At 41.6% G+C, this 17,368-nt stretch overlaps 3 protein-coding genes across 5 annotated transcripts; 2 read left to right on the top strand and 1 right to left on the bottom strand.

Moving 5' to 3' along the window:
* Positions 1-842: 842 nt before the first annotated feature.
* tifa (TRAF interacting protein with forkhead associated domain) lies at positions 843-9,557 on the bottom strand. Of its 3 annotated transcripts, none has more exons than XM_034303321.2 (2): positions 9,161-9,557; positions 843-2,074 (listed from the first exon to the last, which is right to left on the bottom strand). In XM_034303321.2, exon 2 carries the CDS (start codon positions 2,029-2,031, stop codon positions 1,435-1,437), a length of 597 nt encoding a protein of 198 aa, XP_034159212.1. In that variant the 5' UTR covers positions 2,032-2,074; positions 9,161-9,557; the 3' UTR covers positions 843-1,434. The 3 variants fall into 3 exon arrangements, with proteins under 3 accessions (XP_034159212.1, XP_034159211.1, XP_026792773.1); XM_034303320.2 differs by lacking the exon at positions 9,161-9,557 and adding an exon at positions 8,319-8,416 and having other exon boundaries at positions 844-2,074; XM_026936972.3 differs by lacking the exon at positions 9,161-9,557 and adding an exon at positions 2,245-2,400 and having other exon boundaries at positions 846-2,074.
* On the top strand, positions 8,416-11,694 carry rbm4.3 (RNA binding motif protein 4.3). Its single transcript, XM_026936297.3, has 4 exons — positions 8,416-8,571; positions 9,548-9,991; positions 10,104-10,760; positions 11,072-11,694. Exons 2-3 carry the CDS (start codon positions 9,583-9,585, stop codon positions 10,730-10,732), a joined length of 1,038 nt encoding a protein of 345 aa, XP_026792098.2. The 5' UTR covers positions 8,416-8,571; positions 9,548-9,582; the 3' UTR covers positions 10,733-10,760; positions 11,072-11,694.
* A 180-nt stretch (positions 11,695-11,874) lies between these two features.
* LOC113540082 (RNA-binding protein 4.1) lies at positions 11,875-16,980 on the top strand. The gene is made up of 4 exons (XM_026936296.3): positions 11,875-13,237; positions 14,039-14,472; positions 14,839-15,589; positions 15,810-16,980. The coding sequence occupies exons 2-3, from the start codon at positions 14,061-14,063 to the stop codon at positions 15,570-15,572; spliced, it is 1,146 nt and encodes a 381-aa protein (XP_026792097.1). The 5' UTR covers positions 11,875-13,237; positions 14,039-14,060; the 3' UTR covers positions 15,573-15,589; positions 15,810-16,980.
* Positions 16,981-17,368: the final 388 nt, after the last annotated feature.

The following is a 17,368-nucleotide window of genomic DNA, read 5'->3' as shown; positions in this document are numbered from 1 at the left end:
AAGCCATATATGAACATGATCCAGAAACGCTGCTGTCTTCTCTGGGCCAAAGCTCATTTAAAATGGACTGAGGCAAAGTGGAAAACTGTTCTGTGCTCAAGACCAAGTTTGAAGTTCTTTTTGGAAATCATGGACGCCGCGTTCATCCGACTTGTTATCAGCTCTGAGTTCAAAAGCCACCTTCTCTGATGGTATGGGGATGCATTAGTGCGTATGGCATGGGCAGCTTGCACATCTGGAAAGGCACCATCAATGCTGAGAGGTATATACAGGTTTTAGAGCAACATATGCTTCCATCCAGACGACGTCTTTTTCAGCAAGACAATGCCAAACCACATATCGCACGTCCTGCGACAGCATGGCTTCATAGCAGAAGAATCCGGGTTCTGAACTGGCCTGCCTACAGTCCAGACCCTTCACCAACTCAAAATATTTGGCCCGTCATGAAGTGAAAAATACGGCAAAGACGACCCCAGACAGTTGAGCAGCTGGAATCCTATATCAGGCAAGAATGGGACAACATTCCACTCAAAAAAACTCCAGCAACTCATCTCCTCACTTCCCAAACATATACAAGCTGTTGTTAAAAGAAGAGGAGGTGCTACACAGTGGTAAACATGGCCCTGTCCCAACTTTTTTGAGACATGTTGCTGGCATTAAATTCCAAATGAGCTAATATTTTTCATAAAATAGTAAAATATCTCACTTTAAACATTTCATTTGTTGTCTATGCTCTGTTGCGAATAAAATATGGGTTTATGTGATTTGTAAATCTTTGCATTCTGTTTTTATTCGCATTTTACAAAGCGTCCCAACTTTTTTTGAAATTGGGTTGTAAAAGAAACTCCAGCAAGTTTACAAAATTGCTTTTATTTGTTTAAAACAGTACTGTGCTTCAGGTTAAACAAAGGTGTTAATAAGAATAAGAATAATAATAACAAGAATAAGAATAAGAATATGAATAATGGATCTTTAGGATGGTATAGGATGGCATACTATCCTGTACATAAGCATGGCTCATGTAACACTACATATGTACATATTAAATAAATGCATGGTAGTTAATCAGTATATCATACATTTAAATGATTCTAGATAAATAATAATGTGGTGTTAAGTGTTTGTGACAGTTATAGATATATAGATAGAAGCTAAACATTTGGCTCAGTGGCGTTTTGTTCAATTATTTGTCAGCTATTTACAAAAAGTACTTAAGTAACAATAAAAAAAACTGAGTTAAGGCAAGAAAAAAATAAAATAAAATAAAACATGACAAGAACGACAGAACAGAACCAAAAGTCTGAAGCTGAAAACATGCCTGTCCTCACACACAATGAAATGAGGAAATGTCATGTGCGAAATCAGCAGCCTTATCCCCATCCTTGCACATAAAATAACCCCAGAATGCCTTTTGGTGAACTCATCTTCGGATCCCTAAAAATGTTCTCTTGGCTGCTGCATATACAGGTTCTCGTCACTTTCCAGTGGCTCTGGACTCATGGGTGATCTATTCTGATAGTTTCTCACACCTGTATCCATCACTGCTATCCTGCACGGCAAATCTATACCCATTTCCCTTGAAGGGGAAACATTCAGCTTTTCAAACAAAACTTCAAAACTGTCCTGTGCCTCACCAGGCTCCTTCCATATCAGCAACTCATATTTGCCAAATCTGAGCAGGGCTTTTTCCTCCAGATCAGCCCGCTCTAGATGGCCCAGTTCATACCCGTTTACCATAATCTTGCCTCTCTGGCTCATGTTCTGCACAGTGAAGCGTAGGTCTGGGCTACCAGCCTTGCGATATGCCTGGATGGAGAGCTGCTTTCGGGAAACATGGCCGTCATTCAGCACAAATGAGCACGACTGTCCATCACGGCCCAGCCTGATCGGATCTTCGGCGCTGATCTTGTAAGGTTGGCTCATGCGCAGAAGGCTGTAGAGAGGTTGCGTGGACTGGTCTGGATGATACAGCTGAACGTGGAGACAGGTGAGGCTTTCCTCCGTCACCATGGTTTGAGACACAGCCAACATTGTTCTGGATGATCTCAAAAAAGACTTCTCCTTAGAATGTTATCTACAGGACAGAAACCAGAGTAAAACAATTCTAACACGGGTAAGCATGCTTCACGAGCTAAACAACATCACAGCAGGTAAAAGACTAGCTACGAATTGTTTCTAACTGCATACATAAGTTAAATTAATAAATACTGCTCCTTTTGCTATTATTGTTCTGGATTAGTATACCTTTTCACGATCCTAAACACTTCCTGCTTCTGTCTTCTGGTTTGGAGTGAAACACTCAGTAACTGTACACCACACTACTCATCTTCAAACTAACGGAGCTCTGCTGTTTGCACTGAGACACACACACACACACCCACCAACACATACACACACACAAGGGGCGGGAACGGAAGGCGATTACATCAGCTCCTGTAGAAAAACTGCTCCATGTGACAGGGAAAGACCAGTATTGCGCAATAGCCTGCTTTTTTTAATACTTTCAGTATTGAAATCTAAAACTATAGTTCAGTGCTATAATGAAATTTATTCCACACAAGTAACACTTAGTAATGCAATCGCGGATTTAAATTTGGCAAGGCTGTAGATTTTTTGATCAAAAACACAACACTGTAATATATCAAAGTCTGATGTTTGTCCTGCCTTAGCTCTCCTTTATAGCTCTTTGCAAAACAATACAGCAGTATTTGCTATTTTGTCTACTTTATTACTGTGATCTTATCATATTTTGTCATTATAGACACCACATAGCCACAACTCAGTCTCTGAGACCATGTTTCCTTTACAGTGCTTTTTTTAGCATCCACTTATGGATTTTCCCTGGCCATTCCTCCTTGGGGAAATCCCCAACACCATCTTGAAGGCCCTTACATTGGTTTATTATGGAGCAGGTTAACAATGCTCTGCATATTTTCCCTCTTCTAACTCAGGGCTTCTCAACTTTTTTGCAGCCATGGACCGCTTTAAATTATTTCATTTATAAACCTCATCCAACTGTTTACATATTAGGGACATTAACAGGACATACACTATATGGCTAAAAGTTTGTGGACACCTGACCATCACACTCATGTGCTTGTTGAACATCCCATTGCAGATTTAGTCCCCTTTTGCTGTTATAATAACCTCCACTCTTCTGGGAAGGCTTTCCACTAGGTTTTGGAGCGTGACTGATTTGTGTTTTGTGTTCATTCAGCTACAAGAGCATTAGTGAGTTCAGGCACTGATGTTGGGTGAGGAGGTCTGGGGTGCAGTCGGCATTCCAGTTCATTCCAAAGGTGTTCAGTGGGGTTGAGGTCAGGGCTCTGTGCAGGACACTCGAGTTCTTCCACTCCAACCTTAACACACCATGTCTTCATGGAGCTCATTTTGTGCACAGGGACAGTCATGCTGGAACATGTTTGGGCCTCTTAGTTCCAGTGAAGGGAAAGTGTAATGTTACAGCATACAGAGACATTCTAGACAATTGTGTGCTTCCATATGTGGGTGTGATGGTTTCCATATGTGGGTGTGATGGTTTGCATGGTCAGCTGTCCACATACTTTTGGCCATATAGTGTATTTATATCCATCCATCCATTTTCTGTACACCCGGGATTGGGTGCCAACCCATCGCAGGACACAATTGCATACACACACACAATTTAGAGATACCAATCAGCCTACATTGCCTGTCTTTGGACTGGGGGAGGAAACCAGAGTACCCAGAACCCTTGAAGCACAGGGAGAACACACCAACTCCACGCACATAGGGCAGAGGAGGTAATCAAACCCACAGCCCCAGAGGTAAGAGGCAAACATGCTAACCACTAAGCCACCATGCCCCCATGACATATTTTTAAAATTTTAAAATTGTTATTAGTGATGGTGCAGTGGGTTGTGTAGCCGCTGTCCCTGATTTGATACTGAGCTCTGTGTGGAGTTTCTCTTGTTGTCCCCATGCCTGTGTGGCTTTCTTCCAGGTTCTTTGGTTTACTCCAAACTCCCAAAAACATGCAAGTGGGTGAATTGGCTAAATTGCCCCTAGATGTGAACGTGTGTGCAAATGTGTGTGCACAGTGCACTGACATGGTCTGGCATCCCATATAAGGCGTGTTCCCGCCTCATGGCTAGTGTTTCCCAGATCCGCTCCAGATCCACCGCAGATAAAGCGATTACTGAAGACGAATGAATTGCCATTAAATGTCAATTGTTCAAGTTGACATTATTTATAGGCCTACTTGTTTAGACTTATTTAGGCTTGGATTGAACCTGTTCTAAAATCACATATGCTAGTAACTATAACAGTGCAGTACTTAATTTAATAACTCTGTTTCCACCAACATTTTTAAAATCACAGACCCCCTTTGAGAACCGTGGCTCTAACTCACCTAGTTCAACCTAGTTCACGATTGTTAATTGTGAGTTATGAACATGAAAATTATTATTTGAGCTATTTCTATTTGAGCTTCTTGAGTATGACTCAACTCAAAAAATTACCCATAATCCTCCAAGTTGTTGCTATTTTCACCACCAAGCAAGGCTGTATTTGGATGCAAGAAGGCATAAAGTCATGTAATAATCAATTTTTTCAGAGAATGCTGCCTTCCAAGGTGTCTGATTTTTGAAGGCAGTATACGCCTTCCTACATATCCCACGATCCAGTGTGTAAGCCAGCCTGTACAAAAATAGCTACAGAAAACACAAGGGATTTTTTTGATTTAAGATTTTATTCTAGTGAGAAATGACTGGTGTAGAATATTAGTTCCATTTTCCCTATCCATGCTTTATTCCATCTTATCTAATGGATTTTAGGATTAGTCAGCATTAACGTAGATCTGTAATCTGGCCTGTCTTGAAGCATTTTCTTACAGCTACCTTCTTACTGAAGCACTGCATTTTTAAGACAACTGGCTTATGAGACAGTACAGGCATCAAGGCAACTTCCTTCTACTTCTGACACACTTAAGGTTTCACAATTCGCAAATAGGCAATTTTATGGTTGTCCTTTTTACTCTTGAACTCTTGTTTGTAGAAATAATCTGAATAATGTATTGCACATGCCTCTATTTAATCTGTATGTTTTTATGCAAGAAAAGGAAATTATGTATGAATGTATGTACAGAATATATGTATGTATGTACACTCACTGTCCACTTTAATAGGAACACCTGCTCATTCATGTAGTTATCCAATCAGCTAATTATGTGGCAGCAGCACAATGCATAAAATTAGGCAGATACAGGTAGAGAGTTTCAGTTAATGTTCACATGAAACATCAGAATGGGGACTCACCCAAACTGGACAGTTAAAGACTGGAAAAAGACCAGATGATTCTTTTTCCTAATCTTCAACTGTCCAGTATTGGTGAGTCTGTGCCTGTGACAGCCTCAGATTCTTGTTCCTGGCTGACAGGAGTGGAACCTAATGTCTTCTGCTGTTGTAGCCCATCAGTGAGTGTATGTATGTATGTATGTGACATCTACATAGCAGCACAATACCAAAAATACTGGACACATTTAAATTTGGTCCATTTCCTCCCCCACCCCCTTGAAAAAATGTTCCAGTGTTGTCTGACTATATATATATAATTGTATTAATTGACAGAACTGTGTCAAGTCCTTCAATAACCTAGAACAGAGTTTATCAGTTAGTTATTATCTGGTCAGGTGTGTTGAGTGTAGTAAAAATTTCAAACAGTGCAAAGGGCCCTGAGGACCCTTAACATAGGAAATGATCTACATCCTGTAGAATAGAGAGTAAGAAAACCTTCTATATAATTTAAACCCTATGACTGTGTGAAAGTTTTAATTTTCCGAATCACATAATGTTCTCCACCCTTAAAAAAATATCCATTTGTTGAGTTCTTTATTTTTTTATAGTCAAGGGTTCTTAGCTTACTAAAAGGGTTATAGTTTGAACCCTTTATGATAAGAAAATACTCTGTTGTAGGTTTCTACACAGAACCTGTAAGGGCAAAATCAAGTTTTTTAAGGGCTACGATTTTTAAGAGCTTAATCCTGAATTTTTTTAGAATATAAAATAGGAATGACAAAAAATAAGATCAGATGTCAGCTGGAACATTTATACTTGTGTGATTTAAGGTGTCTCGCTTTTTTTCCTCTCTAGAAAAAAAACATACTCTATAAGAGTGAGGATAAAGGCCTCTTTAACACACCCAAGCATACACTATAACAGAATTAAGAGCTGCAGAGACTGAAAAAATACTTCCCTATCATCAGTTTTGAAAAGAAATTCAGACTATTATCAACCAAAAAAAAAAAAACTAGACTCCTTACTCATCAACTGATGCCCATCACCTGTCCAAAAGATGAGATCTACAGCAGATTTGAAAAGCTGAAAAATAACCTTACTTCTCCCCACACCCAACCTCCTCTCTCGCAGTTCACACCTCTTAACCAGCCTTGCTCACACCTTCAGCTTAACTACCCAGCTGACTCCCTCCCTCCTCCAGGGTCTGTCTCCATATTTCCAATCAACTGTCACATGTCTTGCTTCACAGACATTTTAACCAGTCATTGGATCTTTAACTCTTCCCAAAACATCCATTATCTATGGCCTCAACAACAACAACAACATAGGCATACCCATTGCTCTGACTGTTGTTCAGAGACTCTCATTCTTTTGTCTCAGCTCATCTCAAACAGACCCTAGACATCTGAATTGCACACAGACGTAGTTAGAGATTCTGTCTGCGAATTTGAGGTCTGCGCTTAATCACCCCTTAGCTCCAACAAGCCAAACTCTCCAAGATTGCTGTCCTGGACTCTCTTTGTAGGTGGATCAACAACTTTCTTCTCTTAGTACTGGAGTACTCTCAGGAAAATCTCCCCTTGGACGTACTTTCTGAGGCAATTGAAAATGTATTATCTACTACAGTCAGTGTTGTTCTCGTGCTTGTACAGCCCATCCACCACACGCTACAGAGCATCATCTGAGAGAATAATTGGCTGTAATGTGACCACCCTCCTGAACCTTTCTGTCTCCAAGATTAGGAAACAAAGTGCTGATTGTCTTTACCCAGGCAACAAAATTGCCCAAGCACCCCTTTCTGGAAAATAATGCTGGGTAATTAGATCCAAGACTATCAGGTACAAGGACAGTGTCTTTCCCCAAGCGGTATCTAGTGTATCAACTGAGTTTGGACTCTTCTGACTTTTCAATTTCTGCTAATACACTACATACTTGCACTGTGTACTGTGTAGATTTATTCTATTTCAATTCTGGATTATATATCTGGATCATTTATTTAAATAAGCTGAAAACATTGGGTTGTGTGATCAAACCTGGTGGAATTCCTGGTGTTTTACTCTGAATGGAATTAAAAAAAAACTATTAAAACACATTAAGCACAGTTCAGGAGGTATGATAAAGAATGGACAGTGTGTTCAAGGAGATGACACTGCACTGGTGTAATATATTCAAAATGATAGCCAAATGCAAAAAACTATTGGGCTTCAATGAATTGAGTAGGCCCAGTTTCTCTCAATATTTTTGATGAAACAGGAAAAATATTGATTGGCCTTCCCTAAAAACGATAGTGAAAATAGACAGATATTGGAAAAGAGAGAGACCACCTGGCCTTGGGGATTTACTGGAATGGGTATGCCTTTCTATGCCCAGTTCTTCAGTTATAAATCCAGCTTCACAACTTTACATAAAAAGAACAGTATGAGTTATGAGAATCATACTAAAAATAAGAAGGTATGATCTTATCGCTAGAAAAGACTACACAATTGAAGAATTCTTTCCCTAGATCTCCTCCTCACACTGGCTGTGTTTACATGCACATCAATAATCTGATATTAATCGGAATTTGGCAATATTCTGATTAGCATGGAGTCATGTAAACGCCGCAATCTGATTGCCCGATTCAGATTAAGACAATATTCTGATTAGCATGGAGTCATGTAAACGCCGCAATCTGATTGCCCGATTCAGATTAAGACAATATTCTGACTCCCCAAATTCCGATTCTCACCCCTGGAATGTGCCTGTTTTAATCTGAAATTTGTTGCATGTAAACACCTTATTCAGAAAATCCACTGAAAGGAGATATATGTGCGCATGCTCAGTCCGCAGGGAATTGTGGGTGCTAACAGATGCTTAGCTGTAGGCTAGGTATTTAGGAATGGCAACTCAGGCATACTTACAACAACCATGTATACAGGAATATTCCGATGCCTGTACGCATAGAAACATCGTATTCGGAATATGGCTGCAACCTGAACATAGACCTTAAACGGAATTTGGGGTGCATGTAAACGTAGCCAGTGTCAACATAAAATTTAAGCCTACCTGGCTTAAACCCGAGGGAAGGAGCGCATCCTTGCGGTATATTCAAGTAAAGTTTAAGAACACACACTACTGTACTCAGTAGTACAGTACCGCCTGGGATACGTACTATTTAAATAAACAATATAGTACGGAAGTATGCTTTGTGACGTAGACGCACACTGATTGGCTGGGCGTGTGAGTGGGCGGGGCTAAACCCTGCAGATTTAAGACGACAACTGTTCCTGTTTTTTCTCATTGTGGCGTGGGGGAAGTGGTAAGTTGTTCGGAAGTCGTTACTGTCAATAATTGCTGTTAATAATAGTATTAATAATGTTCTTGGTACTTTTTAAATGCTGTTTAGGAAAATATCTCATTAAGTTTTCAGCATATTAGTATATTTACTCTCCTTAAGTTTGCTTTGAGCCTCAGCTGATAGGTTTCTAGTTTGCTGTGGTAACTTTCGATATCGCTGCGTTTGCAAGATGGATAGTTGTTTAAAACTAGTGCTAAAATTCTCTTCAGTCAAACCCAACTAAAATCTAACCTATCTAACTTGGTTTACTAGAAAGCCGCTTTCAGTATGTTCAAAACAAAGTTTCTCGGGTTAACAGTTTCAAACCTCCTCTGTTTCTCGGCTAGCCATCATGCTAAAGCCGGCGCCATTTTAAGTTGCTGCCTCGCGCCTTTCCGCCATTCATTGTACGCTACCAACCGTGTAACATAACCAAACTCCAAAGGCACGACCTTAAATCTTCCAGCTTTAATCTAATTTATGATATATATCTTGTAAACGCTCCGTTCTTGAACGTTTCTATTCTGCGGTCGACATTTCTTATGAAATGGAGTCCCACTGGCGGACTTACCATTAGCAACCTAGCCAGGTGGAGAAGCCTCTCGAAGCAGGCGGTAATCCTGCAGCAAGTCGGGTTAATACCGGAGTTTATTCCGTCGTCTCTCGAGTGTTTTTTATGTAAAAATTTGTTCTGAGAACACCAGGTCTATATCACACACCGCCTTGTTGTATAGCGAGCTAGCCAGCTGAGTAAACGTATCCTCAAAGAGGAAGTGTGATTAGCGGCCTAGTGCTGCTGTTAGCTGCGTTTTGATCAACTTCAGATCTAGCATGAAGTTGTACATTTCAAAGTAACAGGTTATATTTGGTAATACGAATAAAAATTAACGTCACTCTTTTTCTCTTCAAATTAAGAACTTTTTTTGCATCTCTAATCAACTCTATCCATTTGGCACAGTGTGTTTCAGGCTCTGCTTTCTGTTCACCCACACAATGGTGAAGATCTTCGTTGGGAACCTGCCTCCCCAGGCAGAGAGCGATGAAATCAAAGCCCTGTTCTCTCAGTATGGCACCGTCACAGAGTGCGCCATCATCAAGAACTTTGCCTTCGTTCACATGGACGATCGCAAGAACGCTACAAAGGCCATACGCAATCTCCATTTGTACAAGCTACACGGCACCCCCATTAATGTTGAGGCCAGCCACGGCAAAAACCAGGGCCCGGTCAAGCTGCATGTGGCCAATGTTGAGAAGGGTGCAGAGGATGAGCTCAGAGCTCTGTTTGAAGAGTATGGAACAGTAACGGAGTGTTCCATTATAAAAAACTTTGCGTTTATACACATGAACAACTATGACGAGGCCATGGATGCCATTAAGGGTTTGGACAACTCTGATTTCCAAGGTAAGTAATTCTCAGCACTTGAGTTTGTATTGATTTCTTGTGCACATGTGATGAGCCTCAATTAGATGTTTTGTTTGTTTTTCGTAATAGCCTGATTTTCTTTACTTCCCAGGCAAAAGGATTCACGTCCAGCTATCCAAAAGCCGGCCGCGAGGAGATGAGGATGGTTACGGTCCTCCGGAAAGGGGGGGCTATTGGCCTCCCCGTTTCCCTGGTGACCACCCACAGCCAGGCCCTCCTGGTTTTGGCAGAGGCCGCTTTGGTCCTCCTGGTTACCCCCCTGCCCCGCCTCCACCCCCTCCACCTCCACCCAGACGCCCCCCCTTTCCTGGGGGTGGCTATGGTGGTGACCGTGATGGCAATGGGGTAGTGGATTATTATGAGAAATATCGAGCCCGTCCTTATGGCATGTCCTCGTACGAGGATCGCCGTATGGGCGGCATTCCACCACCCCCACCACCCCCTTCAGGCATGATGAGAGAGCGCATGCCCCCTTCCAGTCTTGACCCCTATGATCGACGCCCCCTCCCACCCCCACCGTCTTCGTTTTACCGCGATCGTAGTCCCATCGGAAGGGCACCGCCAGCCCCTCCAGCGTCTGCTGGAAACGGCTATTCATACGAGCGCTCCCGTCTCTCCCCTCTTTCCATGTCTCGGAACCCAATGTACAATGCGCCTCGTTCCAGGGACCCCTACAGTGACAGGGTGCCTCCGCCACCACCTGCGCGCTATACATACTAAAGTGAATCTCTGCACTTGTGTACCCAAGGTGAGGCCTAAGGGGCTTAAAAGTGTTTTCCTAAAGCAAGATCCAGTCTTTCACTTAAACCTGCGTTGCGCGCTGTTGATTGATGCGTAACGTGAGGGGAATGCATAATATACAGCTGTATCAGCTCATGTGATGAATGCTAAGGCTAAAGTGAACTGACCATATGGTCTAGCTAAGACGCGTAAAGGTAAACTAAATTTGCGAAAAGGCAATGTTGTGTGTAAATAGTTAAGACACAGTGGGCTTGATCAGTGCAGTATCATAAATGGTTCTCATAGGCACTTGACTCATGTGGTTTGCTCTCTTTTCAGGTGTAATTTATTCGACAAGATCGTCGTCGTTGTCTCCTGGTGCACATGACGCGATTCGCCCCTCGTCTGACGGAGCGCGTTTCGTTTGCCTGCGCCTCGCTTATCAGAAGAGTTCTAGTGCGGACTTCACGCTTTAAACTTAAATGATTTTTACCCGACTCAATTTCGTCCACTTGCTTAAACTGTAATAACTTGCTCATTCTGTTCGGCTTGTTTTTTACTGTATAGAGTTCAGTAGGTTATTGGACTGAAAGCATCAAGCAGACAAGCTAAAAGTTTTAGATCTTGTCAAGCCGATAACTCTTAAAGCTGTTATTTGTTCAGACTTGTGTACATTTTGTGACTTTTCTGTGAGATCAAAACGTTTTGTTTTATTTGAACCCCTCCCCTCTTTTGTTTGTTCAACCCTGTAACAACGTTTGAACAGTGCCACGTCTTTAGAATTAATGGGTACACACGTGCGCCTTGCGATCTAAACATTTAATAGATCAGCAATAATTGCGACTACTGTTCAGTTGAGGTTTTTCCTTTTAGATTGAAATTTAGTCAGAATGGCATCCCCTCTAATACGATGTACTCTTTTTAGGGATCGTTTCTTTTTTAAATAAAAAATCTGACACTAATGCGTCGATTTGTTTATTTTTATTTGTCTTCCTTTCCCTACCTCATTTAAGCATAAACTAAATAATCCAGTGTGTCAGTTTGAAGATAAATGCGTCACTTGAGCGTGCGTGAGAAGTGCAACACTGTTGGAACTTCCTGCTAGCTGTTTCTTGGTAATGCAGCATATTGCAGTGGAACTGGCAATATATCACTTATGACGCCCTGTTAAGCGATGCTCGCTATTAGATTGTGCCCCTCGTATCCCCCTCTAAACCACCTGTTTCCACATGCCTAACAGCCAGATCTAACATTCTCTCTGAATGCTGTAAGCCTGAATTGTGATTAACTTGCTCATTGACAAAGTTTAAGCACTTTAAAACAGTCAGCCCTTCATGTAAATAAAAGGCTTGAATGTTGACTGACACAAACTCAGGTAAGTTGATTGGTGTTTATAATGATCTTGCATGTCTTTTGAAGTTGCAAGTGGAAGAAGATATGAGAGAAAAGAAATAAGGCTGTTGTATAACAGGAGTTCTCAGGAAACTTAAATAAGGGTAGAGATTTTGTTGGAAGTTCTTTAAAAAAAAAAAAAAAAGCCTTTTTTTTCTTTTTCCTCCTCTGGGAAAGGGTGGGTTTAGCTTGTTTTAAACAGTATACATTTATAAAAGTTTAAAACTCAAGCTGCTTAGCAATGGGTTTGGAAACCTGAGCACAGTTCCATAATCCTTATTATAGTGCTGTACAGTCCTGTTTGAGGGTGTGCTTAAATACGTCACCCGTATATGTAATAACATACCAAAACTAGAAAAGCTGGCTGATCAGGAAGCCTTTGCTCATAGCTGGCCATCATCTAGTACAGGGTAGCACCAAGTGGAATGAAAGGGGAAGATAATCCTTCCACCTTTAAGCTCTGCATAGTTTTTATTATTTTTATATGGGATTATGTTACCTAGGTGTAGGGAACTGTGAGCCATTTGTAAATGTTTCTTTTAAAACTGTTTAATAAATTAAATGCATGCAGGTTATATATATTGGAATAATATTTTTCAGACGAGCTTTCATTCATGAAATTTCACAATAAAAATTGATTTCGGCAAAAGTTGTACTGTGCTTTTTCACCCCCAACATCTTTGCAGTACTGTTCTGAATGATTGCAAGATAAAGAGCTGTATATTTAATAATACATTTTCACGGCATTCCAGTGGGCCAGTAAGGCTCTACTAGCAATATTTTGTAACAGTGAAGAGCAAGTGAGATGAGTTGATCTACACAGCAGTTCATTCAGGACAGTAACTGCGTCATCAGTATGCTCCCGATAGAGGACTGTTTCATATTAAAATAATACTCACATTAAAATTCCCTACTCATTGGTTTCTCATAATGGGAAAACCCGTATATATGTGGGTTTTTCCTTGTTTTGGTTTGATTTTTACCGACATTTTTTCTACACCGGTGAAAGCGCTGTTTGGAGCGTGCCCTGTACCGGAAGTGCTCGGTCGACTTCCTGGCGACGCCATTTCGTGATTTATTCATTTGGCGGTTGCTTTCGTAGCGGTTTCTACGGTAAGAGGTGGATGTTTGAAACGAATGTTTATCTCATAAAAAAATAAAAAAAATGCAGTTGCTGAGGGTTTTTTAGATTACATAAATGCATAGCAGAATATTTGTTCCTGTTTCCTTTTTTTTTTTTTTTTTTTTTTTGCCTCCTGGTTTAGTTACGTCTCGCGGGGAGCTAACTTGGTTAGCTAGATATCGCTAACTTTTATGGCCTCATGTTGATAACACGGGTTTATGCGCGCTGCATTAAACAGTTTAGGAAAGAAAAAAGAAAAGCGCCCGAGTGGCTGACGGGAATACTGTTTTTACATACTGTTTGCTACATTAGCGGGCGGTTTTAACGGAGCTTTTTCTAACTTTAGTGGCTTGCTAGCGACCTACCGAGTTACAGACAAACTCAACCCAAACTCTTGTTCAGGAAGAGCCTGAGACACCGGATAAACACCGCCGCTAAATAAAAGCCGAGGCGCCTGAACACTACCGACTCCAGAATGGCTTTAATAATACAGCTAGTGCAACCTGTCCGTCGCGCTGGCTAGCTGGGCCATTTCACACTGTACTGCTCCGTTTAAACGCTTTACTCAGCGGCTCGTGGCTTTTATTTTCTTGGCATGTCAGCGTTAATCACATATCAACGTTATGTTGTGATTAAAAAAGTTAAAAAGTGGTTTAAAATAGCACGCTGCAAGCTGCATAACTCCGAGCTCAGTAGACTCGCGTTAAAATGAACTGTTAGCAAGCTAGCTAAACCAGATCGCTCAACGAAACTTGTATAACGTGAATTTCGCAACTATACTTTCTACCCAGGGACAATAAATCGGCAGTAAAGATGGTTAAGATCTTTGTCGGCAACCTTTCTTCGAGTGCGACCAAAGAAGACCTGCGCAGTCTTTTCTCGCAATATGGCAAAGTTGCGGAGTGCGACGTGCTGAGAAACTTTGGCTTTGTGCACATGGATTCCCAAAAGGAAGCCGAGGAGGCCGTCCGTAAACTTCACCACCATGAACTGAACGGGCAGCCCATCAATGTGGAGATGAGTCGAGGCAAGCCCAAAGGAACCACCAAACTGCATGTAGGCAACATTAGCAGTAGCTGCACTAATCAGGAGCTGCGCGACAAGTTCGAGGAGTTTGGCCCTGTGATTGAGTGCGACATTGTGAAGGACTATGCCTTCGTCCACATGGAGCGAAGGGAAGATGCGATGGAGGCCATCAGTGTGCTGGACAACTCTACCTTTCAAGGTGAACTCTCACAGAAAAAGAAGAAAGGCAGTGCTATTCAGAATTTAAACTTTCTCTTGTATAGCATTTCTAGTTGAATTAGCTACATAATTCTTCCATCTATCTAAGAAGAAGCAGTAGTTTTTTTTTTTTTTTAACGGTTACCGGCTCGCAGTACTTAATTCCACCTAACTAATTAATGCTAGAGATTTTTATTTATTTATTTATTTTTTTTGAGTATGTTTATGCAGCTAGCTCTTGATTAGACTATGCAACATCCACAGTGAGTCAGTGCGTTGTGCGTTTTGTTCATGCTCTTGGTTGTGATGGCAAAAGCGAAAGTTTTTATTTTACAATGTCTTGCGTGTCTTCTCTTCCTCTCATAAGGCAAGGTGATAAATGTACAACTGTCCACCAGTCGCCTCCGCACTGTGCCTGGCATGGGAGACATAACCGGCTGTTACGTCTGCGGAGAACCCGGTCACTGGTCCAAAGACTGCAGGCGCGGTCAGAACGGTAGCTATGGCGGCGGTCACATGGGGGGAATCCGTGGTGCCAGGGGTTTTCCTAGAGCAGGTCCTGTTTATGCCAGTGGAGGCCCTGCAGCATTCCCCAGCCGGAGCTATCCAGCAGCACTGCCCCCTGTCCCAACAGTGAGCCACACCCCCAGCTATGGGATTTCCCGAGAGTATGTTGGGGAAACTCGGTACCTCAGCAAACCGATGAGTGTCTACCCGGAGAGGGCCACCTCATACGAGCGTGAACGCTACAGCAGCATTGATTACTATGAGAAGTTTCGGGCTCGGCCTTTTGCTTCTAGCTATCTTGAGGATAGACGTCTCTCCATTCCCCCTCCTCCCCCTCTCTCTTCTTCCTCTCTCTCAAGGATGCGGTTGGCTCCTTCCAGCCTTGACCCGTATGACCGACGCGCTCTACCGCCACCGTCCTCCGCGGCCTCTGCGTACTACTCGCGGGACCGTAGCCCGATCCGAAGAGTCGGCGCCGGCTCTGAGGGCTACTCGTATGAGCGCTCGCGTCTTTCCCCGGTTTCGAGGAGCAGCTCGTACAGCGTGTCGCGGGCCAGGGACACCCCCACTGACCGGGCTCGGTATGATTACTAAGCCGCGCGCATGCCAAGGTGAGCGAATGGGAGACGTGATTCAGCGTGGTTTTGTTCTGATCGCAAGGATGTATTGCGATGCACTTTTCACTGACAGTTTTTAAGAGCAAAGAAATATGATTATGTAACGCGTCAAGTGTTTAAAGTCGTAAAGGGAAAGCATTTCTCTCGGGTTATGTAGCTAAGTCTGACGCGTGGTTTGAGAAATGTATCTTATAAATTTGTTTTGTTTTTCCAGGCGCTTTGAAACAGCAGGACTTTCTTTTAGCGATCATTCCCTCCTCCTTCCTCTGGTCAGCAGAAATATTTCCGGAGGCACGGTTGGATTTGAAGAAAGCAGGACTGAGAAGACACGCGCACCCATTATCATTTAGAGTCGCCTTCAGCTTATGAATGTTTAACTTTACCAGACTTATTAGAGCTGTTAAGATAGTCTTTTCTGCATTGCCCAGTGTGAATTATAAATTCTTATTACTAATTTTTTGTTCATCAAGTCTTTGTAAGAATGTTTCTTGCATGTTTGCTTTTCAGTTTTTGCAGAATTCTTCTACACTGTTTTAAAGTTTTCCACACATATTGAGAAACAGTTGCTGTTTGCTTCTGATGTGAACTGCCGTTTAGTTACTTTTAGTGCGTGCTTTGTTTGGGGGTTCTCATTCAGTCGGTTTCAAGATTTCCTTTATTAGTTTCATGTAGCAAGCATTACACGTCATGTGATGACAATCTGTTTCAGTTCTTGATATCGCTATGTTTAAGCGTTTTTTTCAAGCTTTATGGAGAAAATGAAACCCAAAACAAACATTCCTGTTACCTTCATTCATTGTCACTGACTTGTCACTCGCTTGATGCTCGTTCATCTCATAATGTACATCATGTGCAAGCAGGGAGCTGAAACATTAGTGGCAAATGAAGTGAGATGATCAGATAACTGCAAGATTCTGGATGGTCTTTTCCTATGAGGAATTGGGACTGAGTTAGTTTATCGGATTCAAAATAGAGTTCATCGGTCATGAATTTGAAATGGTAAAGAAAGGATTATTTAATCTCTACGTGCACACTTGCTTTAAAGACAACCTGTTCTGTACAGACTGTTGGCAAAAGGATATCTTGTAAGAGAATGCATCGTTGCAAGCCAATGCTGGATTATTTGATAAACTGGTACTTGTGCAGAGTTTGCCTCGTGGCAGTGGATGGAGAAAAGTCGATGTAGGACTGTACATAAGAGTAAAGTAAGATCAAGTAAGTATGGAAATGTGATGACCAACTGTCACTCAGGGCTCAGTTCACCTTTGAGACTGCTGGTGTGCGTAACTTCTGTATGGGCGCCTTGGTAAGATCTGTGAGGTTTATAAATTTGATTTCCCTCAAGAAGTCAAGTGTGTTTTATATCTTTTTTTTTTTTTTTTTTTTTAAATAAATCAAGACGTTATGGTGAAAAAAATGTGTTGTGCATTGTTTTATGATTGATAACTAAACATATTGAGCCTACCCTCTTGAAATAATATTTTTTTTATATTCATTTCTGTCTTGTCATTCCTTCTGGCTCTTTTTTTGTTTTGTTTTGTTTTTTTCCCCCCTCACTTTTCCAATAAATGAACTTGTGTGTCAATGGGGATGCACACATGAGATGACTGATTTCTAATCTAGACTCAGGGTTTTCAGTAAGAACACAGAATTCTGTTTTAGATAAGATTTTTTTGTTGTGGTTTTTTTTTGTAACACATACAGTATATTCAATTCAATTAATTTTGTTGTCATGACTGTTGGCGTGGTGCAATATTGCCTTGACAAATGGAG

Source organism: Pangasianodon hypophthalmus, chromosome 4 (assembly GCF_027358585.1).
Source record: "Pangasianodon hypophthalmus isolate fPanHyp1 chromosome 4, fPanHyp1.pri, whole genome shotgun sequence".
NCBI lineage: Eukaryota > Metazoa > Chordata > Actinopteri > Siluriformes > Pangasiidae > Pangasianodon > Pangasianodon hypophthalmus.
The sequence above is the reverse complement of the archived record's forward strand: the minus strand, read 5'-3'. Positions and strand labels throughout refer to the sequence as shown.

Coding starts and splice junctions, on each gene's coding strand:
- tifa (XM_034303321.2), bottom strand. CDS start 2,031: ATGTTGGCTGTGTCTCAAACCATGGTGACGGAGGAAAGCCTCACCTGT.
- rbm4.3 (XM_026936297.3), top strand. CDS start 9,583: ATGGTGAAGATCTTCGTTGGGAACCTGCCTCCCCAGGCAGAGAGCGAT. Junction 9,992..10,103: donor GGACAACTCTGATTTCCAAG/GTAAGTAATTCT, acceptor TTTACTTCCCAG/GCAAAAGGATTCACGTCCAG.
- LOC113540082 (XM_026936296.3), top strand. CDS start 14,061: ATGGTTAAGATCTTTGTCGGCAACCTTTCTTCGAGTGCGACCAAAGAA. Junction 14,473..14,838: donor GGACAACTCTACCTTTCAAG/GTGAACTCTCAC, acceptor TCCTCTCATAAG/GCAAGGTGATAAATGTACAA.